This window comes from Lactuca serriola, chromosome 3 (genome assembly GCF_051521515.1).
Source record: "Lactuca serriola cultivar US96UC23 chromosome 3, Lser_US96UC23_V15, whole genome shotgun sequence".
Classification (NCBI taxonomy): domain Eukaryota; kingdom Viridiplantae; phylum Streptophyta; class Magnoliopsida; order Asterales; family Asteraceae; genus Lactuca; species Lactuca serriola.
This window is the reverse complement of record NC_136410.1, coordinates 28,300,056-28,327,664: the sequence shown is the minus strand read 5'-3', so window position 1 is coordinate 28,327,664 and position 27,609 is coordinate 28,300,056. Positions and strand designations below refer to the sequence as shown.

Below are 27,609 nucleotides of genomic sequence, written 5' to 3'. Positions count from 1 at the left end.
GTTGGCCCTTGACCCATTACTTGACTTTTGGGCTTTTGGAGTGTGAGTTGGACTTTGGGCTTGGAACCCAATTATTAATTGGGTATTGTTTTATGTTGACAGTTTGGAAATCTGTCACCTGCGGGACTTCAGCAGTGCCAGGTGAGTTCTCCTCACTATATCAATAGGGTCTACGGTACCAAGACCGGCCCTTTATGAATTGTATTCGGATTATTGCATGTTATGCTTACTGATTTATGTCCTGGTAATTAGGATGGTGATATGCTATGCTTTAGTGACCCGGTTGGGTCAATATCCTGGAATATATGATGATGCTATGTTAGTGACCTGTTAGGTCGATATCCTTGTTATAGGATTGTTGCTATGCTTTGTGATCTGTTAGATCGGTTTGACTGTTATATATATATATATATATATATATATATATATATATATATATATATATATATATATATATATATATATAGATATATACATGCTAGTGTTATATGATGTCTATGTTCACATGATTGTCCTGGTTATAGGATGATGCTATGTTAGTGACCGGTTAGGTCTGTATCCTGGTTATTGGGATGTTGCTATGATTGGTGATTTGTTAGATCGGTTTGACTATTATATGAAATGAGCTAGTGTATGATATTTATGTGCATATGTTGTTTGATTGGGGGTTGGCTTGAGGCGGTCCTGCTTTGTGTTGTAGGCCAACATACCCGACGAGCGGTCCGGATAGGCTGTAGGCCCTACATGGCGGTCTAGACGTGCCGAAGGCTCGAAGAGCAGTCCACATAGACTGAAGGTCTGTGAGGCGGTCCAGTTAGGTTGATGACTCATTATGAATGCTATTATGTGTTGGTTATATGATATGGTTATGTTTGTATGGCGTTAGTATTTTGGGGAAACCCACTAAGCTTCGGGCTTATAGTTGTTGATTTTGTTTCAGGCACTTTGGATGATTGCGGGAAGGCAAAGGCGTGATCGTGCACCTCCTCATATTTTCATGATTGATTCTGGGGATACTCTGATGTCTAAACTATTTTGAAAACAAATTGTAATGACTTAATAGTTTTAATGTTTTAAAAAGTTTAAATTGGCTTGAATTTTTGGGGTGTTACAAGTTGGTATCAGAGCCTTGGTTTGAGTGAATTGGAGGAACACTCGTGTGAATCTAGTCTCAAATCAAGGAAAGGATTTTAAAATGAGTTTTTAAATGGTTTTCAAAATAAGTAAAAGAGGATGCAAGGTGTACGATCAACCAGAGCCAGTAAGTTGACCCCAAAATACCATAAAGTTATTTGATTATGTGATATGTTAGAACAACATGCTAGTACTAGGCTAAGGATCTTCAGGAATTGCATGATAGAATTTCCTGATTACATGATGCCTGCTAGCCTAGGGTTTCCTTATATGAGATTGACATCATTACTGTAGTTACTTGTATATGCATCACGGCTGTATATAATTAAGATCTTATAGCCTAAGAATGTTTGATTTGGCCTTATGTTCTATTATTTCTTATTAGGGCTTAGGGTAGAATCGAATATTCAAAAGTCTATGGGGTCCAACGTTATGTATGGCTAGCATACACTAGTGTTGCAGGGTTGATGGAAGTTTCATGGATGGGTGGGTTGTGTGAGGCCAGGAGGCCAGTTATGAGATATTTAGCATTCCTCTAGGAGTGAGGATTGAGCGCTTGCTATGTTTATGTATATTGTTAGGGTGTGGTGATGATACTTGAGACAAATATGGGTAGGTGTGGAAGGTAGTATGGGCCCGTACTACTGAAAGCACAAGACCCATACGCGTAGCAAGGAAGTCACAACCCCTAGGGTTTGGTTGGGAATTGGCTCTTTGTCATTATATGGGTTATCAGAGACCTTTCTGGTGTGTTACCAGAATGGTGGTTACGAGACGTCTTGAGAGCGGATTCCATTTAGGATCGGGAGCTGGCAACCAGGATAGGCCAGCATTGTCAGTGGATCGTGTCGGTGAGATCATCCGGGAGGAGGTGATCGAGATTTGTCTAGGGTCTGATTCCGGAGACGTTTGGGTCTATCAAGACCGCCATGGTTGAATACCTTGATGAGCGCTATGTAGCCATTGTTGAGACGGCTGCCACAACAGCTTCAACAGTTGTAACGACGGTAGGGAAAGGAGCTGTTCGAGCTTTTCAGTACCGGGACTTGTTACTGGGACATATTCTGATGAACAGAGGGCTACAATTATCTGGGATCAGGAAGACGATTTGTACTCGTTATATTTCCGTGGGTGATCGGGAGAGGATAACACCTTAGTTTCTAGATTTGAGGCTCGGGGGTTTTGCTCGAGGCCAGATGTGAGTCGCAGGGACTCCGAAAAGGAGTGATGATTGTGTTCAGCTGGAGTCATGCAACTGGAATTAAAAACGGTATATTGATAGGATTGGAATGTCGTTTTCTAGGGAAAGGATTGTGCCCTTTTAGTTTTCGAGCTCGAAGGAGTGAGCAGACTTGGGACCCTAGTATTAGGTTGTGTTCCAGCTCGGGTTAGTTGGTCACTAGGATTTGGCAACCATGGTTTAGCGCGGGTAAGCGCAGGTGGGTCGATGTGGCATAAGTATTTTGGAGGTCCATTTCGCCTTAGATCTCTTGTATTGGACGGTAAGGACTAATTGTGTAATCTATTGCACTTTCGGGATTGTAGACTATGTCTTGGGAGTGGTTGTAGCCTGGTTTAGGGCAAAGGTTGTTTCAGCTACTGCAGTTCAGTTGTGGATGATTGAGCTGGTGAGTGAGTCAGGGTGCGAGGCCTTGAATGATATGATTTCTAGAGCCGAGAGCGGGAGATTTGTTGGAGCACCTTAGGAAGAAGTGTTATTATATGGGAGGTCTACAGACAGGGTCCCACATGATGGTTATTCAACATTGTCAGGATTTGGTGGTTTTAGTAAGCGTTATTGATTGGCGTGGGAAAGCACCAAGGGAAGTAGCTCGTTGTTGAGACAGTAGTTGGAGTATCTATCTTTTGACTTTAAAATTTGGGAATGGGATCATTCGAGCATTGGGGATTGTTGGTGTCTTTGGGATTCAGAAAGTGTTCAGCTAGTTGTTAGAAGTGTGTGGTCACTGGGGATTGGCTGGTAATGGAGCACTAATTGGTAAGAGTTGGTTGTATTTGGATCGATCGTTAGTAGTGAGAAAGATTGGAAATTCTCCAATTTTCATGTATTGTGAAGACTTAGTTGAATGTAAGTGGGGGAGAATTGTCCCGTGATATAGAGGCGAGATTGGTTTCGGAAATAGGATAAGTTTCGCATCATTGTCATGAAGGAAGACAACCTAAGTGGCTATTTGGTTTGTGGGTTGTGTGAATTGGGAGTTCGGTAAAAGTCCTGAGCATGTGTATCACGTTTTCCTAGTGATTGATAGCAGAAGTCGGGAAACCAGGTTGTAGTTCTAGTCATGAATTGTGTTTAGTTCGAGTATTCGGCCGAGGGTGTGCTCGACTCTGAAGGTTTTGGATTGATAGGTTAAGGGTTTTGATAGCTGCCAGGACTCGGTAGTACATTCAGCATAGGTGTGCGGGTTATTAGCATATGCGGTAGACACGCAGGTTAGGGAACAGACCACGGATTTCCGAGAGGATGGACGGTCGACATGAGGCCTAGGGTTAAGCCGGGGTTAGAGTCCACGAAATGGATCAGGATTTCGGAACTCTGAGTGGGTGAGAACAGTCTGCATGGGAAAGATCACCAGGGGGTGGTCCAAGGAGATGTTCAATAGTTTAGAGTGGTCCAGATGACTGAAGGCCTAGTGAGGCGATCCAGTCACGCTGAAGACTCTGTATGTGTTCGTAGATGTATGTGCGGGTATTGAGTATGCTGCTATGCTATATCAATCAGTAGGTCTGTTCCCAAGTTTCGAACGTGTTGCTGGAGTAGGCTGAAGACTCCGGTATATTTTGGGTTGATCTGAAGTTGTTATTAGAAATCGGTTAGAGTACAATGGATCTTGGTGATCTCATCAGTTTGGAGTGTCGCATGGGATTAATCTGTTTGGATCATGTAATACTCCAGTTAGGTGATCGGGAGTAGATCTGAATGGGTATCCATCAGTTTTAGGAAGGCTTGGGATTAGAATGCTTAGTTATTCAGGTTCTGGGAACCGAATTTGACCTGGTTAAGCTAGTGATAAGACTGTAGGAACGTCACTACAATTATGAGGTCAAGGAAGCAATAGATTGCTTAAGATTGCTTGTGATGTAAGGCTACCATTAGTAATGTAGCAATTCCTTTTTAACCATGGATTTGGTAACGACGGGATTTGACACATGGATCCGATCGGTTGGATCAGGAGGTTGTTAGAGCCGCAGTGGCATGATAACTAGTGGTAACTAGTTCCAGGGAAGGATTTCGTTCGGAGGTCGTGTGAGGCCACTATATGGGAGTCCTTTAGCTCCGCGACCGGGCCGGAACCCGGTACTTCAGATGTGTGTCACTTGGTTGTGACGAATCAGAGGATTTTGGATGAGATGCAAGGATAGGTCCTTGGATTTCTAGATATGGGTTAGACCGAGTTATGTACATAGTGGTATTCCAATCTAGGGTATTCCTTCGTGAGGATGACCGGACCCTACAATTGAGTGGACCTGACGTGTTTGGTATTCCAACCCGAGGGTTGATTGGACCAAACATGTGTGTGATACGAGGGTATTCCATTCTAGGGGTGACTGGACCCATCGTAGGCATGCCTGGTATTCCAGCCCGAGGCTGTTTGGGCCAGGTATGAGTATTTGTGCTTATGAGTCGGTTAGTATATGTATGTGGTTCGGGAACTAAAGGATCATAGTTGGCAGTGTGGGATTTGTGATTTTGTTTTCTAGTGGGAACCTCAGGTTATCAGAAGTTGAGTAGCTAGTTGGGAGTTAAGTGCAATGTATTCGACAATGACCCAGTGTGGACAGTCTGTCAGGGAGCCAGACCATCACGAGACTTCATATTACGGATTGAGTGAATGTGATCATATTGAAAGGGATTTGTTTATTTTCAGGTTTTAGAACCCTGCGAGGGTTGGTTGCGGTTGCCGTGGAAAGGCTAGGGTCATGCTCGAGATTGTAGTCCAAGTTGTTTTGCGTGTAAGGAATGAGAAGAAACGATTTCGAGCACGAAATCAAATTTAAGTGGGGGGAGAGTTGTAACATCCCATTTAAAATAGAATAATTAAATAATAATTAGCGGGGTGTTGGTTTCAGAAAGCCATGTATCGTGATTTAAAGTCTCGGGGGTTAAAGTGTATTTATGGGATTTATCTTGTGAAGATTTTTAGAAGTCAGGGGCTGTTTGGTAAGATTGGGACTTAAATTAAAAAGATATTGAAGTGTTGGGGGCTGCTTGGTAATTATTAGGATTATTTATGAAAGGAACTAAGGAAGGGAGGGCTAAACGGTAACTTTTGGGAGTTAAATTGAATACAAATGTTGTGGGGGAGGGACTGAACTTGGTAAATGCACAAGATTTGAATGAACACGGGACATTAAACCCGTCCCCCCACCCATTCTCATACAAACCCTAACCCTCACCTCTACAATCAGCCGCCATCTTATTCTCCCTCATCCAGCCGCCGTTACCACTCAACACCCCCCCCATCTTTCCGATCGGTCGAAGTCCCAAGCCACCAGATGACCACCTCGTGTCCAACTTCGTTGTCGGACGTCATGAGTAGCCGAGAGGGAAAAGTTGAGGCCGACGAATGACCACTGCCACCAAAGATTGAAGACTGACGCTGTGATGGAGGGAGGACCGGTCGCGTTTGCTACTGGCGGGTTCTTTTTTTTTTTTGTCGCTGAAGAGCACTGCCGACGGTTAGCGCTGATGTTGCCGACGGTTCTGTCGTCCTCCGATCGTTGTATGCCACCAGGTGGGTGGTGGCGTCCGCTTTTGGCATAAGGAGGCTAGTGCCGCTGCTACTAATGGTGTGTACACCTTTTCTGTTGATGGAAGTGGAAGAGAACCACCATGGCCACCAACCATGGTGGCTGCCGCCATCTTTTGCAGTTCTGCCACCACCAGCCGCCATGTGATGGTGGCTGTGTGCGTGCTAGGGTATTGGTGTTCGTGTGTTGCGATGGTTTAGGGCTTCAGATGTGCTTCTTGCCCGGAGATCCATAGGAAGACCCCACCGCCACCACCGTAAGGTGGTGGCTGCCACTCTCTAACGCTGTTTTCCGCCATTAGGTGGTTATGTGTTTGTGTATTTTAGTGCTTGTCCGAGTGTGTGAATTTGGTATTTTGCTTTGTAATTTTGTAACCGGTGATTAGAATAATGAGAAGAAACCCTAAACACCACCGTGAGGTGGTGGCTGCCGCCACCGACTGCCGTGTCGGGTGGCGGTGTGCTTGTCTTGTTGTGTTTGACTCGTTTGGGGATGTTTGGACAATGTGGAATCAAGGAAACCCTAATGGTCCCAAAGAAGCCCTAGTGGGCTCAATGGAACCCTAATGGGCCCAATGAAGATCTAATGGACCTAAAAGCCCACTGACTTGATTAATGGGCTAGTAATTGGGTTGGAAACCCTAATTAGGGTTTGGAAAACCCTAATGCCATGAAACCCTAATTTAGGGATTTTGGGCTTGGACTTATCGGGACCCACATTTGGGCTATTGGAATGGAATTGTGTGTTAAGCCCAATCACACCATATGACTTATTTAGTAAAGTAAGGGACTTAATGGATTAAGTCCTTAATGGGTTAAGTGAGAAACACTTAACCCTAGTTGTCATTTTATATGAAACCCTAATTTCACTTAAGCCTTGAGTTGGGCCTTCCTATAGGGTTTTGGTGGTTAGACTATTGATAGACCATCCAAGAACAAGTTAATGGACCAAAGTAATTAGATGGGCTTTAGGATAAGGCCCATGTGAGGACTTGGGCCCAATTAGGAAGATTGGGCCATATGTTGGGCCTTAGCCCATTACTTGACTTTTGGGTTTTGGAGTGTGAGTTGGACTTTGGGCTTGGAACCTAATTATTAATTTACTGTTTGATGTTAAGAGTTCAGAAATCTGTCAATCAGCAGCTGGAGTGCACCTGCAGGACTTCAGGAGTGTCAGGTGAGTTATCCTCACTATATCAACAGGGTCTACGGTACCAAGGCCGGCCCTTTATGGATTGTATTCGGATTATTGCATGTTATGCTTACTGATTTATGTCCTAGTAGTTAGGATGGTGATATGCTATGCTTTAGTGACCCGGTTGGGTCGGTATCTTGGTATATAGGATGAAGTGACCTGTTAGGTCGATATCCTGGTTATAGGATTGTTGCTATGCTTTGTGATCTGTTAGATCGGTTTGACTGTTATATATATATATATATATATATATATATATATATATATATATATATATATACATACATGCTAGTGTTATATGATGTCTATGTGCACATGATTGTCCTGGTTATAGGATGATGCTATGTTAGTGACTGGTTAGGTCTGTATCCCGTTTATTGGGATGTTGCTATGATTGGTGATCTGTTAGATCGGTTTGACTGTTATATGAAATGAGCTAGCGTATGATATTTATGTGCACATGTTGTTTGATTGAGGGTTAGGTTGAGGCGGTACTGCTTTGTGTTGTAGGCCAACATACCCGACGAGCGGTCCGGATAGGCTGTAGGCCCTGCATGGCGGTCCAGATGTGCCGAAGGCTTGAAGAGCACTCCAGATAGTCTGAAGGCCTGTGAGGCGGTCCAGTAAGGCTGATGACTCATTATGCATGTTGTTCTATATTGGTTATATGATATGGTTATGTTTTTATGGCGTTGGTATTTAGGGGAAACCCACTAAGCTTCGGGCTTACAGTTGTTGATTTTGTTTCAGGCACTTCGGATGATTGCGGGAAGGCAAAGGCGTGATCGTGCACCTCCTCATATTTTCATGATTGATTCTGGGGATATTCTGATGTCTAAACTATTTTGAAAACAAATTGTAATGACTTAATAGTTTTAATGTTTTATAAAGTTTAAATTGGCTTGAATTTTTGGGTTGTTATATATGGTCTTCCTGAATCCGTTGGAAAAAGTTTTCCGCTTGAAGATGATGTTCCATGATTGGATTGTGGAAATGAAAGTCATGCTTCACTTCCTCCACCTCCTTCAATAATTCTCCCCGACCCACTTGTTCGAAGACTTAAAAAGTTCACAGTCACTCAAGCCCTGTTGGCAAAAAGACACAAAAATGAAAAGTCTGTATGTGCTCATGTTTTGGATATGAAGTTGCATATTGATAGATTGAGAGTGTTGGGTGTCGACGTCTCAAGGAATTTGGTTGTTGACTTGGTTCTTCAGTCACTTCCCAAATCATATAGTGAGTTCATTAGAGAGTACTATGTGATGGACCACGACGTGACCCTCATTGATTTGACTTATTTACTTAGTGCTGCTGAATTAACGATGATTTGGCGCACTGGTCAAGCAAATTTGTCTGGTAAATCAATGTCCCATCCTTCTATGGGTAATGGCAACATTGGAAGTCCAGAAAAGTTTTCTCTATGCAAGAGAAAGGCTGAGTCTGAGATAGTCCCGTGTAGCATTCTAGAAGAATCCATATGTTTCTACGGACAAAAGAGGTGGCATTGGTTACGAAGCTTTCCTGGCTACCTGAGAGATCTAAGAGATGGGAGAGTCAAGATGTATGACTCTACTTAAGGTAAAATACACTATCTAACTCTATTAAGTTTTCTTTTTTAGATTCTAAATACATGATGTGGTAAGACTACATTTTGATGTTTTGTAGGATCGAAGAAAAGAAAGGAAGCTTTAATGAAGAAGTGAGTTGAGTCTGATCGCGAAGAAATGGATTTTGATCGCATGATTCGATGATTGGATTTTTGAGTTGCTGCTTAGAGTTATAATAGATTGCTTAGGAGTATGTAATAGCATAGTTTTCATTCGAATTTGAGTTTTAAGGACAAGTTTTCCGCACCTTTTATAAATAAAATAAAATTTGATTTTTGTCTTATTTATATCTCCTTGCAATGTCATTTGTGAAAATTAATGCTTGTGTGTTTCTATTATAAGCAATATTAAGTGGATGAGATTCTTAGTTATATTATTTATGGTAGTGTTGAAATTTTCTAAGTAAGGAAAGATTTTCATCGCCCAAGTTTCAATTGGACATAAGCTTGGAATCATATGATTTGAGTCATGTGATTTATGGAAATCTTGGTACTTAGGAAATTAAGACTAATTCCTTGTTCACACAAGTATGTGAGTCAAGTGAAGGACTAAAGTACTAGAACACAATGTTGTGCACTGGTCAAGTCCTCTACAAAGAACAATAAGATTATTCGTCATGACTTGCTAAAAGTTTAGTAGATATGGTTATACTTATAAGATTAAGTGTAATTTTGAATCATTGGAAAGTTTCAATGAATGGCAGAACGAATAAGAAGAATCAATTGTACAGAAAGATAAAGTTTCTCCAATCTGAAAAGATGGGAGAGTACTTTAGTATCATGTTTTATGATCGTCTTATTGATTATGAAACCATATCACAATTGATCCTCTAAGAACACCTTAGTGCACTAGTATGGCTAAGAAGAGGAATAGGAAATTGTTGAAATTGTTAAATCAAAAGGTGAATCATACTTTGTTCCAAAATCAAGTCTTAGAGTCATACTCCAATATTGTGACTTGAGTGACATATCTTAAGAGGTTTTTAACACACTCATCAAATGTGGAGTAGAAAAATGTTTTTCTTACTCTTACATGTTTGAAATTGGTAAGTTGTGATTTCTTGGATAAGATAAAGACCAACTAAGACCAATTGTGTGTAGTGTTTGTCTTGATAAGAATCCTCACTAACTCCTGAATATTTGTTTGTCAAGAAATGTTTCTTGATAAGAGAACCTTATATGTCAAGAGGTTAGTAAGAGTCTAAATGATCTTGAAAAGGTTCAAGAACTAATCAAGAGTAAACCTATTAGACACTAGAACACGACTTGAGGTCTAAAACCTATCGTGTTGACATATTCTATTTTCTGTGCCATTCCAGGTTTAGTCAACTATGCATGTGAGTTCTATGAGTTCTCAATGGGTTGCATAGGGGCAAGGCACCCTGATCAATGTACAGTACATTGATAGGTAGGGGTGAGCTGCTCAATAACTTGGAAGCAATGATGGGACCCTTGATGGCAAGAAATTAAGAATGAACAAGTTCAGTCCATATGAGTTTGGATTTGTCTTAAACCTTGTCTTATGATTATGGTTACGAAAAATTCACATGGATAGGAGCACATACACCATAAAATGTAAGTGATAAGGTTTCTCTTCGCTTCATGAAAATGATTGTGAGGAAACGCTTTCACTAAGAGAGATTTTAAGGATATAGCAATTGAGATATTTGCATTCTCAAATTCGATTATGATTATGGCATCCCTCTTCATAGTTTGAATTGTGAGAAATGGCAATAAGTCTGAATATTCGGGACTTACTGTTGTAGGTTCTGAAATAGTTTAGACACACATGTGAGTTATCTAAGGAAAGGTGTATGAAGTTTGAGAAGCTTAGATAAAGGCTTCTCGAAGCATATCGTATTAGAAATATGAACTTTGGAAGTCAATAAGTATTGATTTCTAGAAGTCCAACTGTTTTCTGAATACATGCCAAAGCTAGTGGGAGCATAAATGTTATGCTGGTATGGATATAATTATCATGTTAGTGGGAGCATGATTAATATTTGAAGCGTTGTAAGTTAGCAAATTAATTATAGAAAACAAAAGTTTCACTTTGCAAAGTTGCAGGGGTTGAAAAGTTTTTTTTGCTATAAGTAAGGGAGAGAATATTATACTTCATTTCAAATCTAAAAGCTTAGATCGAGAAATTTTAATTGATCAAATTTAGTCAAAAGACATATATGAATGTTATGTTGAAAAGGTTTAACATAGGGGCATTCTATATATGGCAGTATTATAGCAAGAAACTGGTAAAGTATCACGTTTTTCATTATAAATCGTGTCCCGTACGCTTCGGGTATATCATCGATTGTATATGCTATAATATTTGAACGTTCTAAAATTTTCAAATGCCTAGGGGATTAAGAGGGAAAAAGGACTAGAACCGGATTTGACTAAATTAATTAAACAACTGTCAAGGACAATCTAAGGCTCGCCAAGGATTGGTCACTTGTGGGCACTTGGAAGTATAGTAACGAATGGACCATAATGACATTATTATGATTAGATATGATTCTATTAATAACGAGTTGTCGTATGACAAATATAGAAATGTTTCCATATTGGGAGTTGGATATCGAAAATCTATGTCTAGATTAGAAACTTTTATGCAAAAAGGATGTTCAAAGGAATGTACTTTGAATGTGAGACTTCATATCTATGGAATTGCCTTGTAGCAATCTCCAATAGATCACTTGGTAATACCATTAACAAAGTCTTGGTGGCTTTGATGTTGTGACATTACGAAGGGATCGTTGCATAAAATGTTAGAATCTAACATATTCTAGTAGTGGCGAGAATCTTGTATTCTTACACTTGTAATAAGGATTGGGAATTGTGAAATGAGCATCATTGGAAATGTGTTCAATTGATCTATTTCATAAAGTAAGGACCATAGGTAAACATAGTGTGCATGCTTGGAGCATGAGACAACTGTTGTTATAATTCAAGTAATATGTTGATTATGCGAAACATTATACAATGAATAATGTGTAATCAATATGGTGACTAAATAAAAGGTGTTTTATTTCTACTCAAAAGTTTGGGGCTATATTGGGTTCGATTATTCTTGTGTTTCACTTTGCATGTTTTGACGTCCCGAATAATAAGATTATTCACACCATCCACAGCCGATCGTACTTTGGAAGTAGGTATGAAAGAAGATTGTCATGAATCTGACTGTAGATTGCCTAAAGTGTTTTAGACATAGCAAAAGTTTGTTGCAGTGTTCATGAGTGCTCTTGAAATAAGATTTGAATATTGGATTAAACCCACGCTCACTTGAATCACTTCATGGATTTTATCACGGGTGATTACTGAGATGATAATATCTTACATTCTTGAAACCGAGACGTGTGAGTTGTAGTTTGCAAGTCAGTTGCCCATTGATAATATGTAAACGCACCATTAACTTGGTGTCATAAAACATATTGTTGTGTGTGATTTGCTGAGTAGGTACAAGCAAGCATTTGAGTCGATGTTTATCCGTTCCTTTTACCCAATGTGGGATAAAAGCGATATCTGTGGGCCCCTTGATGATTTAGTGATGACACCCTAAGCGCTTGGCCAAGCCGGGACTAAGTTGATGTGTTCAATTGTAGTCTGTTGTCACTCTTTATAAATTGGAAATCGAGAAACAACACATGAACAGAGAGTATGATTAAAATCCATGTCTCAGTTCATACGATATCTAGAATGGAGGAAGATATGATCCCTTATATAAAGGACGCGTTACTGATAAGATCAGAGTTGACAAAAACTTTTGAAAGCTATGATTGCTGATCAGGTTCGGAAATCATATGCAAAATAGTTATTAGACTTATCCAAGTGGGAGACTGTTGGATTAGGTATCTAAGCCCATAACTATTTTGGTATGTAATTGACCCAATTATGAGCATGTTCCTTTTGGGTAGCCTTCACTCATGCAACTTGATAGGATGACAAGAGGAGAGAGAGTAGAATTTATTATATGAATAATAAATTCGTACTCAAAATGGTTTTATTAGTATATTACAAGTTTAATATATTATTTTGAAATCATATTATTTAATTAGTATTGATCAGAAATTAATTTAGTATTAATTTGGTGATCAAAAGAGACTGATTAAATAAAGGGGACTGATATTGCAATTAACTGTTAGTTGCTAGTTGTGTTGATGGACTCCATAGAGTGGAATGGACGCAATTTATGGGGAAACCCAAAAGATTTCGTCCAAAGGGCTCTAAGGAAGGAGTCCATGGGCTGCTTAAGGCTTAAGCAGTCATATTAGGGTTTCCACCTAAAACCCTAGCAGCCACAAGTATAAATAGACCCCATGAATAAGGGATTTTCGGCCAATGATTCTAACCCTAATCTTATTGCTTGAGTGTTTGTGACTCCATTAGAGGTGCAACACTTGAGGCACTAGGCTTTCAAGAGTCAAGATCAAGAAGGATTGTGATTGTTATTGCGACATAACAATCAAGGTAATGATTCTAACCCTAATCACATGTCAGATTCAGATTCATATGCTAGTTAATTAGGGTTTATTGCTTTGGTCTTCAATGTTGTATGTGTACTTAGAAAAACCTAGATCAAAGAAATTAGGGTTGCATGAACACCATAAGAATGCTGTTATGCTCATAACCCATCAAGAGTGTGAGTGGCTATATTAACTAAATGTAAGCTCCCATGCATTCTTTTTTTATCCTAAAAAAATATAATGATTTAAAAAAACATAATTATATGCAACCCTTCTATTAATATAAATCCTTTGGGTTGTATCTAATCACTTAAACATATAAGCTTATGATATGAAAAATGAACCTTGAAAATTACATAACGAGGACAAAAGTGTTGAACAAAGAGAAACCATAAAATGATGGCTAACTTATAGGATTCAAGAGCAAACACACCAAGTATGGATATAACAAATAAAATAACGAAAATCAGATTTTTCACAATTTATGCTTACAAATAAGATGTTTCACAATTTATGCTTACAGAACATTATTACTTTAGTCTATGAACTCAAAAGTGTAGCAACCAATTCCAAAGTAAATTTAGGGGTCGTTTGATTTGCACTTACCCAGTTTGGTCAGAGCTGACTGCTGACCCGGTCAGTAGTCAGACTGTTTGATGGGCCTCCATTGTGGCTGACTCGGTAAGTAATCAATGACCAAGGAGCTGACTCGGTCCAAAAAAAAGAGGCTGACCAGATTTTTCTTCTCCTTCGCCCTAACACAAATCGCCGCTATTCTTCCTTTTCCTTCAACATTCAGCGCAACGCAGCAACAGCTCCTTCGATTCAGCGCAACGCAGCAACAACTCCATCGACGATTCCCTCCGGCTTCCGGCGAACCTCCTGCGCCGACGATCGACTGCAGGTACGCAGCAACAGCTCCATCGTGCTTTTTTTTTTTTTTCTGAAATCACAAAGCCCCTTCAATGTTTGCTGACAAATCGACGATTACCTCCAGCTTCCGGCGAACCTCCTGTCCGGCGAAGTAACAGCCCCGGTGAGGAGATCGACTGTAGGTACGCTAGTTCGTGCCTTTTTTTTTTTTTTTTTTTTTTTTTTTTTTTTTTTTTCTGAAATCACAAAAGTTGCTGTCAAATTGATGATTTTATTCTGAAATTAGTGTTTGAAATTACTTCTTTCATTATTTTTGGATTCAATTAGAACAAAGGGTTGGCATAGGTGTATGTGTATTACCAATGTTTGCTGTCAAATTAGTGTTTGCTGTCAAATTGTTTATGAAATCTGATTTTATCTATATGAAGGAATGAATTGCTTGTGTATGAAATTTGTATGAACTAATGTGTGAAATCACAGCCCCTTATATAGTTGTTAAATCGAATGAATTGTTTACTGTGTGTGTATATGATATGTTTATGTGCATATGTGTGTAAGATCAAAATGCTCAAGAGAATGATTAGAATTTGTTACATATGTGTATGTGTATTACCAAACTGATATATGAGATATTGTCTTCAAGTTATGTACTGTGTATATGATATCTCCCAAGTATTGTCTTCAAGTTGTATTAACTTTAGGTTAAACAAAAAAAATATATATTTTATCTTATTGACATCAAGCAAATAGTGTTTGTAAATGTGTGTTATGTGGATGATTAGATTTTTTTTCTTTTTACAATAGATATGGCAGACAAAAGAATTAGGGTTAGTTGGAAGTCGGAATTGGTGGACAAAACTTTTTTAGAAGCATGTATACAAGAATTAACAAGAAATGGCCGGGAGGGTAGCGGACTAAAAGCAAGCTCATGGGCTGTGGTCGCGGAGAAATTGAAAACAGATCATAATTTTATTGTCGACAAAAAACAAATGAAAAATCGATATGACTATTTAAAAGCAAAATATGCAGTGTGGTTAAAACTTAAAAACAAAACAGGAAATATTTATAATCCCGTTACGAATTCTTTTAACATGACTAATGAAGAATGGGAAGCGGAAGCGAAGGTACATATATACATATTTTTTAAGTATATTATTTTTTTACTACTTTAATAATATTTATTAAATTTGTTAAACAGTTGAACAAGTACGTAGATAAGCTGAGAAATGCACCCCTCCCTTGCCCTGAACTTTGTACCCAACTATTTGATGGGGCGACCTCGACCGGTGTTCACAGTTGGGGGCCATCTTCAACATTACCTCATCCCAATGAAACCTTCAGTACACATGATTTTGAGGATACAGAGATGGATGAGCCAGCACCTCATGCAGATACCCCAAGCTCAACAGTACCTCAACCTACTAGTGAGGAATCATCTGGGCGGACAAAAAACAAGGGGGGGCAAACGAAATGGTCCTAAAGAAACCACACTTGATGATGAGTTGAAAGAAGTTGGAAAAGAGATTATCAAGGCTGCACAAGCATTCACCGAAGCAAATAATCTTGACAAGGAGATGGATGCTTGTATGGCGAAGTTGACAAGCTTGGAGTGGGGAGAATATGATCCGAAATACACCACTGCTCTTATGTTATTTGCTGAAAGTGCTGGTAATAGGAAAATTTGGTTGCGTCTTAACTTGTCAACTTGTGAGTCGTGGGTAACAAATGCAGGAAAAAAGTTTGGATTAGTTGGTTGACTTTAGTATTTACATGTTATGTTTGACTTTAGTATGTTATGGTTCATTGTTAGACATTAGTATTCTATGGTTTAGTTATGTTATGGATTGTTTTTCTTAGGTGCGGTTATGTTATATGAATTTATATGTTATGGAATGTTATGTTTTTCGTATTTACATGTTACGATTTGTTATGTTATGGATTGTTATGTTATTGATTGTTATGTTATGGATTGTTATGTTATTGATTGTTATGTTATTGATTGTTATGTTATGGATTGTTATGTTATTGATTGTTATGTTATTGATTAAAATGTAATTTGTATTTGACATCTAACAGGACACATGGATAAAGAAGGTGACTTTTTATATTTTCTTATATTCTCGTGGTATTGGTTGATGTTGGTCCGACAAAGGCAAAGAATAATTAAAAGAATAAGAGCTAGCGAACAGGTAGCAAAGGGATATGTGTATATGCAAGATTTGATACACGGATGTCCTATACAATGTTACGATATGATACGTCTTTCACAAGATGCATTTGTACTATTATGCAATCACTTTACACAAAGAAATTGGTTGCAATCTAGTAGGACGATAAGCGTTGAAGAGAAGATGGCTATGTTTTTACATGTTATAGGACACAATGAACGTTTTCGAGCCGTTAAAGAAAGATTTCATCACTCCACACAAACGATTCATCAATGTTTTCATGAGGTCTTACGTGCAATGATGTGTTTTGCACGAGAAATTATAGTACCAACCTCGTCTAATTCAACAACAAATACCTCAGAACGACATAGACGGCTAATGCAAATATTTCCCGGAGCAATAGGTGCACTAGATGGAACACTTGTACATGCAGTTGTGCCTGTTGATCAACAAACTCGTTATAGGGGAAGAGGAAAAGGTGAATGTTATCAAAATGTAATTGGAATTTGTAATTTTGATATGATATTCACCTTTGTATGGGCTGGATGGGAGGGCATAGCACATGATTCTAAAGTTTTGAAAGAAGTTGCATTTAACCCAACTTCCGGATTTCCATTCCCTCCACCAGGTTTGTAACTTTACTATACGTTTTATTATCTATATTATTTATATGATAAATTTGTCATGCATCTACAGATAAATATTACCTTTGTGATGCCGCATACACCAACACCCGTGGATTTATGGCTCCCTACCGCAATACTAGGTATTGGTTAGCCGATTTTCGAAGAAACAGAGCTTTGACTAAGGAAGAAATGTTCAATCATGCTCATGCACAACTTAGAAATTACATTGAACGTGCTTATGGTGTATTGAAGGCGAGATTTCCAATTTTAAAACAAATGGCTCCTTATCCTTTTCCAGTGCAAAGAGACATAGTCATTTCTTGTGTTGCGGTCCATAATTTTATAAGGAAATACGATATTGAAGATGAATTATTTACGAACTTTGAACAAAACACTATGGTTAGTCATAATGTGGGTGGTGGAGGAAATGAGGGTCAAAACATAGAAGGCATAGAATGGGGTTCAGAAGCCGTTAACTATATGACTAATTTGCGTGACCAGATTGCTAATCAGTTATTTTCAAATGGTTCACGTTAAATGGTGTACTTTTTTTATTATGTATGACAATTTGTATTTGGATTTTGTATTACACTTTGTATTTGGATTTTAATTGATGTATGTTTAATTTGGATTTTATATGATAATTTGTGGTTTTATAATTTTTTTATCCAGCACAAGAGACAACATAAGGGTAATATGGTCATTTTTTCATTCAGCACAACCATTCAGATAAATAATCAAACAACATAAACTCAGTCAGATATGGACTCAGTCAGCATTTCTAACCCAGTCAACTTCTAACCCAGTCAGCTTTAACCCAGTAAGCAACTATCAAACGACCCCTTAGTTTAGTTTAGAAATCAAATTAATTACAAACTTTTCTATCTCGAAACTTTCAAAACTAAACAAATTTAATAAGTCTAAAAAAAACCATTTAACATCAAATGCCTTTTTCTATTTTGAGAAGAAAGGATATCAAATAAAACAAAAAAGAATTACCTTTAGACCGGCAACTGATACATATCCTGCATCTACATCCATTACATCTCTTGCATCTACATCCATGTTGATCAATTGCCCCTAAAATCAAATTCAATTCACAAATAATAAAAAGCGTAAACACGCCCTTGGTCATTTGACTTCACCAAATTTTGAATACCAATTCTAACTGAAAAATTTGTTAAATCAATCAACCTGAATTAAGAAATGTTTGTAGCTGTGATATGAAGATTTGAAGGAGAAAAACATGGATAAGCAAATATAAATATGAAGTAATCTGAAACGGAGTGGTTATTATCGATTTAATAAGTTTGACTTCTTGACAACATAGATCGGCAGGGTAAATTGGTGCTTTGCAACGACCGGTGGTAATTGTGTAATTCACGAACTTAAAGTTTACAAGACAAGAAAAACCCAATTGATTCAATTTAATCCAAATTCAATATTGAGAGCATGCATTTCAATCGAAATCAAGCTAAATTGAGTTCAAAATTTCGTCCTAAAAAATCCTAACTTATAGATCAATATGAACAAGCGATTTCTGAAGAGTTTTAGGGTAAAATCCATCACTAATCAGGCTTAAATGAGTTGTAGATTTTGCATAAGATGTATAGAATTGAAAACAAAACGTACCAACCACCATGAAGCCCCTATGGATCGTGTTTGTAGAGATCAACATTGTCGATGGTGGATGGTAGAGTATCGAAACCAACGAAATTTGTTGGCGATTAGGACTTATAGCAGATATAGTGAACGATGACCTCCTTCTCTATAGGATGAAATCGGAAACCAGGTGGTTCGTCGGAGGTCCGATGGTCTCGATGGTCGCCCGACGTGAAAATGAGACAAGAAAAATGACACAGGTAGAATGGGTAGGGGGTGGGGTGGGATGGGGGCCAGGTCCCGTTTCTTTTTAATCTTTCATCTTTACATCTCCAATTTCATTTTCACATATTTACAAAATTGCCACACTGTCAATGTTGTTCTCTTTTGTTCTCAAATTAAGAATTGTTCTCAGTTGAATATATCTATATAGGCTTAGGTTATTTTGTTTAAAGCAATTATTGTGTTATTGTATGCATAAATGTGGGCCAATCAAATTTACTTATTTTAAGAAAGTGATTAATATCTATTATTGAATTAAATATAATTGAAAAAATCATCTTAATTAATTACAAGGGTAATTTAGTCAATTAATATAGATTTAATAAAGGAAAATTGCATTTTTTAAGGGATCATAGATTCTATTAATTTTAAAAATCCGATTTTACGAATTATAATTCTTTTAATTCGGACATTCTGACAGAATATGTTTATGAGTGTATTAAAAAAAAAATATTCTTGAACCATAAATAATAAAAATATTCTTGAACCTATTTCTTGATGATGACTTTAAAAACTTATTGAAGAATAACAACTTCTTGTAGAATAACAAAATATTGAACAATCAATTGAAAAATAAAAACAAAAAATACATTGTTTCTTATGGAATACGAGTAATAATTTATAAGAATTACATTTCTTGTTAAAGAATAAAACTAAAAAAACAATCAAAACGGGAAAGAAAACATCAAAATCTAACAACGACTAATACATTCTAAAAGAATAATATGGTCCGTTCTTCAAGCATTAACTTCTGTGATTCCAACAGAATTGGAATTCGTTATTCCATTCCAATAGAATTGGAATCTCACCAATATCATCCATTCAATCATCTGCATAAATGAATAAGATTATTCCAAGATTCGGAATCTGGATCGTCGGGGTGATTTTGTACACAAATCAATTTGACTTAATTATGTGGGATCCACAGTTTCAGTTTCTGATTTCTTTGCGAACATCTTCAAAAGTTATCATTTAGCAAGTTGACACTTTTTACATTACATATACATTGGCATTTACAAAATTATATATATACCCATTCCTTCACAAGCATCAGCAAAAGTGTAACAGAGTAACAAACATACCATGAAAAGACATATGTTCATATGTTGTTAAGCAAAATTAGAAAGAGTCATCAGGCTTCACAAAGTTGTGATATTCCAGTTGAGTCATCTCCCCTCCAGCTTTTGGGTCAAATTGGCATCTATAGAAACTGCACAATTACAACAATTTTAATCCATCAAAAACAGAGTAATCATCATTCGAGAATGAATATAAATCTGCCAAGAAACTTTAATACCTTCCATCTAAGCCAAGAATCACCACTATGTTCTTTTGATGACCAAATGCAACAATATACTGAGAGCCTTCAACCAATCGAAACTGAGCCAACGACCACACAAAGCTAAAATACATGGGGATAACTCCTGCAACATAATTTAATGACATATTCATGAAGCTATAGTATGTCTTTTTGTCAAAGATTCGAGAGCAATGGTTGATTTTTAATTAAAAACCAATGCGACTGTCTGTACTGTGTACCTTTAATCAGAGCACGAGATGAACTGGTAATGAGGACTGGATTATCGACAGATGTGATGCTGAAAACATGAATAGTACACTTATCACTTGATACAGGATATGTGTTTTTGTCTGTACTTGTCTTCTAGCTCTGTAATTGAGTAGTGTGTTTTCTGAGTGAAAATGACGAGTCTGGGCAAGACTTAAAGACGCATAAATCACCATCACCAAACAAATAATTACCCATATTAACCCGGGATAATTCCATGGCTCCAAAAATACAATCTAGAGTGTCCGAACAGACAATTTACGAAAGGAGGAGCTACAGAAAGGAGGTGTTGTTTACTAATGCTATGAGGAGGAGAGCGAGACGGCAGATTAAAGAGCCGAGCGAGAGAGATGGCAGGTCGAAACAGTGAGCAGATCAACAAAGAGAAGATGGCCTTAGTTGTAAAATTCTAGGGTTTTGGAAAATTCAGTCATTTACACAAACGAGGGGGGATTGGAATTGAACTCATCTTCATACCGGGAATGAAGCAGATTTCCCGTACAATCCCGACGGAAGATCCCAATACCACCACCAAGACCACCTCTGTTCGATGCTTGATTGCTCGATTCTTCCCTCTCCCGATCTATGAAGAAGATGATGAAGGGTCGCTGATGTCGATTTGTTCTAGGGTTTTCAGAATCGGTTTTTAGATAAAGAGGAGAACGAGATTTAAACTGGAGAGATACCATGATTATAGGGATTATTTTTTGAATTTATTAAGCAAATTACTAAATTACCCTTATTTATTTATTTAATTATTTAATTTTGATTGGCCCACATTTATGCGTATAATAACACAATACTTAGTTAAAACATTTGAACCTAGCTCTCTCTCTTTCTCTCTCTCTCTCTCTCTCTCTATATATATATATATATATATATATATATATATATATATATATGTTCAAACATGGTGGTATTTAATTAGACCATGACCTACTTAAGAGATCATATAATACATACTTATCAACATGAAATACTATTAATTTTCATAAGAAAATGAAGTAAAATATATTCAAAATGTGATGAAAACCTGTCAATAATAATGTTCTTTTTGCTGTAATTTGTTTTTTTACATGAATCTATCATAATCTCCAAGAAGTAAATATGACATTATAATGTCTCGTGAACGTGTATCCATAATGCAATGATTCATTTTTTTCTACTTTCTTATCATTACCTTCTTTTTTATTTTCATGCAATTTATATAATAAAAAAAACAAACAAATGTGAACAACCAATGTTCTTATATGTATTGTATAAGAAGTCTCTTTCGTTGTATTATTCAAAAAAATGAGAATAACTAATTTTTTAAATTTTTATCCAAAAAAGATTAATCATAGGGTGAGATCCTAAAACGCTACGATCCTCAACTTTTCACTGGCGGGATCAAACGCCGGTGAGATCACTTCTTCAATACAATGGGAGATAATACATGTACTGTGTACCTTTAATGAGAGCACGAGATGAACTGGTAATGAGGACTGGATTATCGACAGATGTGATGCTGAAAACATGAATAGTACCCTTATCACTTGATACAAAATGTGTGTTTTTGTCTGCACTTGTCTTCTAGCTTTGTAATTGAGTAGTGTGTTTTGTGAGTGAAAATGACGAGTGTGGGCAAGACTTAAAGATACATAAATCACCATCACCAAACAAATAATTACCCAGATTAACCCCGAATAATTCCATGGCTCCAAAAATGCAATCTAGAGTGTCCGGACAGATAGTTTACGAAAGGAGGAGCTACAGAAAGGAGGTGTTGTTTACTGATGCTATGAGGAGGAGAGCGAGAGGGCAGATCAAAGAGCCGAGCGAGAGAGATGGAAGGTCGAAACAATGAGCAGATCAACAAAGAGAAGATGGCCTTGGTTGTAAAATTCTAGGGTTTTGGAAAATTCAGTCATTTACACAAACGAGGGGGGATTGGAATTGAACTCGTCTTCATACTGGGCTTGAAGCAGATTTCCCGAACAATCCCGACGGAAGATCCCAATACCACCACTAAGACCACCTCTGTTCGATGCTTGATTGCTCGATTCTTCCCTCTCCCGATCTATGAAGAAGATGATGAAGGGTCGCTGATGTCGATTTGTTCTAGGGTTTTCAGAATCGGTTTTTAGATAAAGAGGAGAACGGGATTTAAACTGGAGAGATACCATGATTATAGGGATTATTTTTTGAATTTATTAAGCAAATTACTAAATTACCCTTATTTATTTATTTAATTATTTAATTTTGATTGGCCCACATTTATGCCTACAATAACACAATACTTAGTTAAAACATTTGAATCTAGCTCTCTCTCTTTCTTTCTCTCTCTCTCTCTCTCTCTCTCTCTATATATATATATATATATATATATATATATATATATATATATATATATATATGTTCAAACATGGTGGTATTTAATTAGACCATGACCTACTTAAGAGATCATATAATACATACTTATCAACATGAAATACTATTAATTTTCATAAGAAAATGAAGTAAAATATATTAAAAACGTGATGAAAACCTGTCAATAATAATGTTCTTTTTGCTGTAATTTTTTTTACATGAATCTATCATAATCTCCAAGAAGTAAATATGACATTATAATGTCTTGTGAACGTGTATCCATAATGCAATGCTTCATTTTTCTCTACTTTCTTATCATTACCTTCTTTTTTATTTTCATGCAATTTATATAATAAAAAAACAAACAAATGTGAATAACCAATGTTCTTATATGTATTGTATAAGAAGTCTCTTTCGTTGTATTATTAAAAAAAATGAGAATAACTAATTTTTTAAATTTTTATCCAAAAAAGATTAATCATAGGGTGAGATCCTAAAACGCTACGATCCTCAACTTTTCACTGGCGGGATCAAACGCCGGTGAGATCACTTCTTCAATACAATGGGAGATAATACATGGACGACAGTCAGTCACAGGAATAGGAACGTGCATGGAAAATGGTAGGGTTCCGCATATCAGCCATGATTCAATAAACAATCACGTAAGGTCAGATATAACCTCTCTCTTTATAACCAGTTTTCCAAGTTCTGTTCAATTCGGAGACATTAAGAGGGTATGTAGTCGAGCTTGTAATCGTTTGGGTAAGATAGTCGATGTGTTTATTGCTACAAAACTATCTAAATTGGGGAAACAATTTGGATTCATTAGGTTTTCAGGTGTTACCAATTGTGCCTCTCTGATTAAACAACTTCGTGATGTTTGTTTTGGTTCATATAAAATGTTTGCCTCCTTACCCCGTTCCTTGGAAAACAATGTTCGTACACCCCAAAAACCGTTGTTAACTTCACAACGGTTCATTGAGATGTGAGTGTTAAGTCATATGCGAATGTAGTCCATGGCTCAACCAATGATATTAGAACCAGTAAAAACATGGAGGAGATCATTGACCTTAATTTTGGAGAGTTCATAGTTGAAAAAAAACATAGGGCATTCCTTGTTAAGGCAAGAGACTTTTCTACACTTCCCAATCTCCGGGTGCTCTGTCTGGATGAAGGTTTTGATATTTTTGTAATGAGATATGTTGGAGGTTTGTGGGTGTTGATTGAATTTACTTCCAATAATGCATGCAAAAACTTTTTGGGTGGTAAAGCAATAGATCATTGGATTTTAGAAAAGAGAGAATGGGATCGAACCTTTGTTCCATCAGAACGTATATTGTGGGTTGATGTTAAAGGATTACCTCTTTCTGCTTGGATTAAAGAGTCTTTTAGAAAAATTCTTTCTAAATGGGGAACAATTGCTCAGTTAGATGATGACATTGGGGAAGATATTTATAAGAAAAGGATCTATATACTGACATCTAATCAAAGTATTGTTTCAGAGGTGATCAAAATTCGTGTTGATGGGGGCTACATACTGGATTAGAGTTAAAGAAGCTCTGGGGTGGACTCCCTCCTTTCTTCATGATCTTCCTGGACGAAAGTGAATTGCAAGACAATGACCAAAATGAAGAACACTCTCAAAATTTTGATAGGAATGAGGATGTTTCATCGGACCCGTTTGGTATTTATGATGCAATTGAAAAAAAGAAAATGGATGAGGTCAACAATGACATTCAAAAAGGATTTAATAGTTGGGGTAATGGAAAAAAGCATAAAAATAATAGAGAAGGGCTTCAGGGCCAAAATGGGAATTCAGCAACATAAAATGTTTTTTACCCTTCTCCTGTTGAATGCCGTGCTTCAAGTTCTCCTGCTGCTTCACAGTCAAATTCTTCCGCTGCCCCTAGTCCGACTGTCAACATTCTAGCTACCGCTGCTGCTGAAGAACCGCAAGCAGCCCCTGCTACTTCACCTAACTTGACAGTAGTTACTGTTGTGAAGTTCGAGAACTCTCCAGCACATGCTACTAATTCAGGGCCATTTCTAATTGGAATAGACGCTTCTAATAAACCTGCACCGGTTGGTTTTTCAGGTGGATACATTTGTATGTCGGGTATCTAATCTACGGATGATTCTCTATCTCATACACCTGGTTTCTCAAATATGATTCACAGAGAGAAAGATGTGTTCTCAGAAGGTTCACTCAATACTGATTCAAATGTGGTTAAATCCAAAAAACAATTGCAATGGGAGGTATTATTGGTCTCAATATGAGTGGTTGCTCTGAACATGTTAAAAATACTATTCAAGAGGAGCGATCTAAAGAAATTTAGATATGAATTATTTATCTATCAATATTCAAGGAGCGGGTTCCTTATAGAAATGGGTGTGGATAAAATCTCTTTGTGTTAAATTTAAAGTTAACTTTTTTGGCTATTCAAGAAACGAAAAAGGAGCTAATTGACCATTCTATGGTTCGTTCTTTTTGGGGTAACCTCACATTTTCTCATGCATTTTCTCCTTCTCGCGGTGCTTCGGGAGGTATTTTGGTTACTGGGACCCAAATATCTTATTCATAATAAAGTAGTCATTTCTGATTGGTATGTGGCGGTGGAGAGGGGGGGGGGGGTTGTCTCTAGAATGGATGTCTTGCTGATTTTCCGTCTATGCTCCCCAAAGAGACGATTGTAAAGACAACTTTGGGATGCAATTTCTATCTTGATTGCTTCTTTCTCGAGAGAATGTGTGGTCATGGGAGATTTTAATGAAGTCAGAAACGAGTCTGAGAGATTTGGTTCTCATTTCCAACATATTCACGCTAAAACTTTTAATCAGTTTATTGATCGGGCTGAGTTAATTGATATTCCTATGGGTGGGCCTCGTTATACTTGGAGTGATAGATGGGGATCCAAGTTTTCTAAACTTGATCTTTTTTTGGTCTCTGAAGGTCTTTTGTTGCGTTTTCCTCATATTATGGGTTTGGTTCTGGACAAAAATATCCCAGACCATCGCCATCTTGTTTTATTAGAGCATCGTGTGGATTATGGTCCATCTCCTTTCCGTATATTTCATTCTTGGTTTGAGTTGGAAGGCTTTGATGAAGTGGTTTATAATTCTTGGAACTCCATCGTTGTCGAGAATATGATTGATAATCCTTGGGTTATTTTTAAGAAGAAGCTTCAACTTCTTAAATCTAACTTAAGATTATGGAACTCTAGTGCTCGAGATCATTTGATTAGTAAAAGGAAAACTCTTCAAGATAAGGTTGAAGAGATTGATGCTTCTCTTATACTTGACGGGGGTAGTGCTGATCTTCGTGAACAAAGAGTTTTGGCTATTAAAGAATTGACGGACATGGATCATCTTTCTTAAGCAAAGTTGGCACAGAAAGCAAAAAATTCAGTGGGCCATTGAAGGGGATGAGAACTCTTATTTTTTTCCATGGTATTATTAATCGGGAGAGGCGTCATCTTGCTATAAGAGGTATGATGATTGATGGTGTTTGGGTGGATGATCGTGGGAGGGTTAAGAAGGAGTTCCAAAATTATTATAAAAATCTTTTCTTGAGAAAAAAGGAAGACGCCCTTCTATTGATCCTAATCTGTTTCATACTCTCACGGAAGATCAAGTTCTTTTTCTTCAAGCTCCTTTCTCTCGTGATGATATAAAAAGGGCTGTTTGGGATTGTGGTTCAGATCGGGCTCTTGGGCCGGATGCTTTCTCTTTTGGTTTCTTGAAAAGATTTTGGGATCTTATTTCTGATGATTTGGTGGCTTTCATTCAACATTTTCATAATCACTGCTCGATTCCAAAAGGTTGCAACGCTTCTCTCTTTACGGTTATCCTAAAGTTCGAGACCCTAAGGATATTATAGATTTTAGACCTATTAGTCTAATAGGTTGCCGATACAAAATTATTGGTAAATTATTAGCTAATAGGTTGACGAAGGTTATTGGTTCTACTGTTAGTCTGGAGCAGTCTGCTTTTGTTAAAGGTAGACAAATCTTGGATGGTCCTTTTCTTCTTAATGAGGTGGCTGCTTGGAATAAGTCTTCGAATAATCCACTTATGATTTTTAAATTGGATTTTGAGAAGGCTTTTGATTATGTCTCGTGGGAGTATCTTTTGGAGATTATGTAGATTATGGGCTTTGGTAAGTTGTGGTGCGATTTGATTATGGAGCTTCTCCGATCTGCTAGGGCTTTTGTTCTAGTTAATGGGTCCTTTACTAATGAATTCCAAATCCAACGTGGCATGAGACAAGGTGACCCCTTGTCCCCTTTTATTTATTTATTCTGGTGATGGAAGGCTCCATGTAGCTTTACTTAAAGCTCATATTGCAAATGTGTTTCGAGGCATTTCTATCAGTGGGATTGATATCTCACACTTGGTTTATGCTGATGATGCTATCTTGATGTCGAAATGGGACCCTGAAAATGTTTTCCGTATCATTCGTATCCCACGGTGTTTTTATATAGCTTTGGGTCTCAAAATCAATTTACAAAAAAGCGAGCTGATTGGAGTGGGATTCCTTTTGCTCAGGTTGAGGTAGCAACTCGTAAGGTTGGGTGTGCTCCTGATTCTTGTCCTTTTATTCATTTGGAGTCCCTGTTGGTTAGAATATGTCTCGGATTTCAGCTTGGTCTTCAGTTGTTGATTGTTTTCGCTCAAAACTCTCGGGTTGGAAAGCGAAATGCCTTTCGTCTAGAGGTCGTTTCTTTTTTATCAAATCGGTTCTTGGAAGCCTCGACAGTTACTTGATGTTTATCTTCATGGTTCTGATCTCTTTTATTAACACATGGGAGTCTCTTCAAGCTAGGTTCTTTTGGGGTGCAGACTTAGATGAGAAATGCATGCAATGGGTTTGCTGGGATAGAGTCTTAGCTCAAAAAAAGGATGGGGGTCTTTGTATTGGCAATTTGTTTTCCTTCAATCGGGCCTTACTCTATAGATGGCGTTGGAGATTCTTTCA

The 27,609-nt window shown here is 37.6% G+C and overlaps 2 protein-coding genes and 1 long non-coding RNA gene across 3 annotated transcripts; all 3 read left to right on the top strand.

The window, feature by feature from the left end:
• The first annotated feature begins 14,186 nt into the window (after positions 1 to 14,186).
• On the top strand, positions 14,187 to 15,336 carry LOC145094318 (uncharacterized). The gene is made up of 3 exons (XR_013703283.1): positions 14,187 to 14,222; positions 14,845 to 15,164; positions 15,239 to 15,336. It is a non-coding gene; the product is annotated as an uncharacterized LOC145094318 (long non-coding RNA).
• A 1,098-nt stretch (positions 15,337 to 16,434) lies between these two features.
• LOC145094317 (uncharacterized) lies at positions 16,435 to 17,592 on the top strand. Its single transcript, XM_079032572.1, has 2 exons — positions 16,435 to 16,836; positions 16,905 to 17,592. The coding sequence occupies exons 1-2, from the start codon at positions 16,506 to 16,508 to the stop codon at positions 17,369 to 17,371; spliced, it is 798 nt and encodes a 265-aa protein (XP_078888698.1). The 5' UTR covers positions 16,435 to 16,505; the 3' UTR covers positions 17,372 to 17,592.
• An 8,464-nt stretch (positions 17,593 to 26,056) lies between these two features.
• LOC145095101 (uncharacterized) lies at positions 26,057 to 26,777 on the top strand. Its single transcript, XM_079033042.1, has 3 exons — positions 26,057 to 26,120; positions 26,213 to 26,452; positions 26,569 to 26,777. The coding sequence occupies exons 1-3, from the start codon at positions 26,057 to 26,059 to the stop codon at positions 26,775 to 26,777; spliced, it is 513 nt and encodes a 170-aa protein (XP_078889168.1).
• The last annotated feature ends 832 nt before the right edge of the window (positions 26,778 to 27,609 follow it).

Bases quoted from the DNA above. Each gene is read 5' to 3' on its own strand.
- LOC145094317 (XM_079032572.1), top strand. From the start codon at position 16,506: ATGATGTGTTTTGCACGAGAAATTATAGTACCAACCTCGTCTAATTCA. The intron at 16,837-16,904 runs GTTTGTAACTTT...ATGCATCTACAG, and splicing joins ATTTCCATTCCCTCCACCAG to ATAAATATTACCTTTGTGAT.
- LOC145095101 (XM_079033042.1), top strand. From the start codon at position 26,057: ATGAGAACTCTTATTTTTTTCCATGGTATTATTAATCGGGAGAGGCGT. The intron at 26,121-26,212 runs GTATGATGATTG...TTGAGAAAAAAG, and splicing joins GCGTCATCTTGCTATAAGAG to GAAGACGCCCTTCTATTGAT. The intron at 26,453-26,568 runs GTTGCAACGCTT...GTAAATTATTAG, and splicing joins TCACTGCTCGATTCCAAAAG to CTAATAGGTTGACGAAGGTT.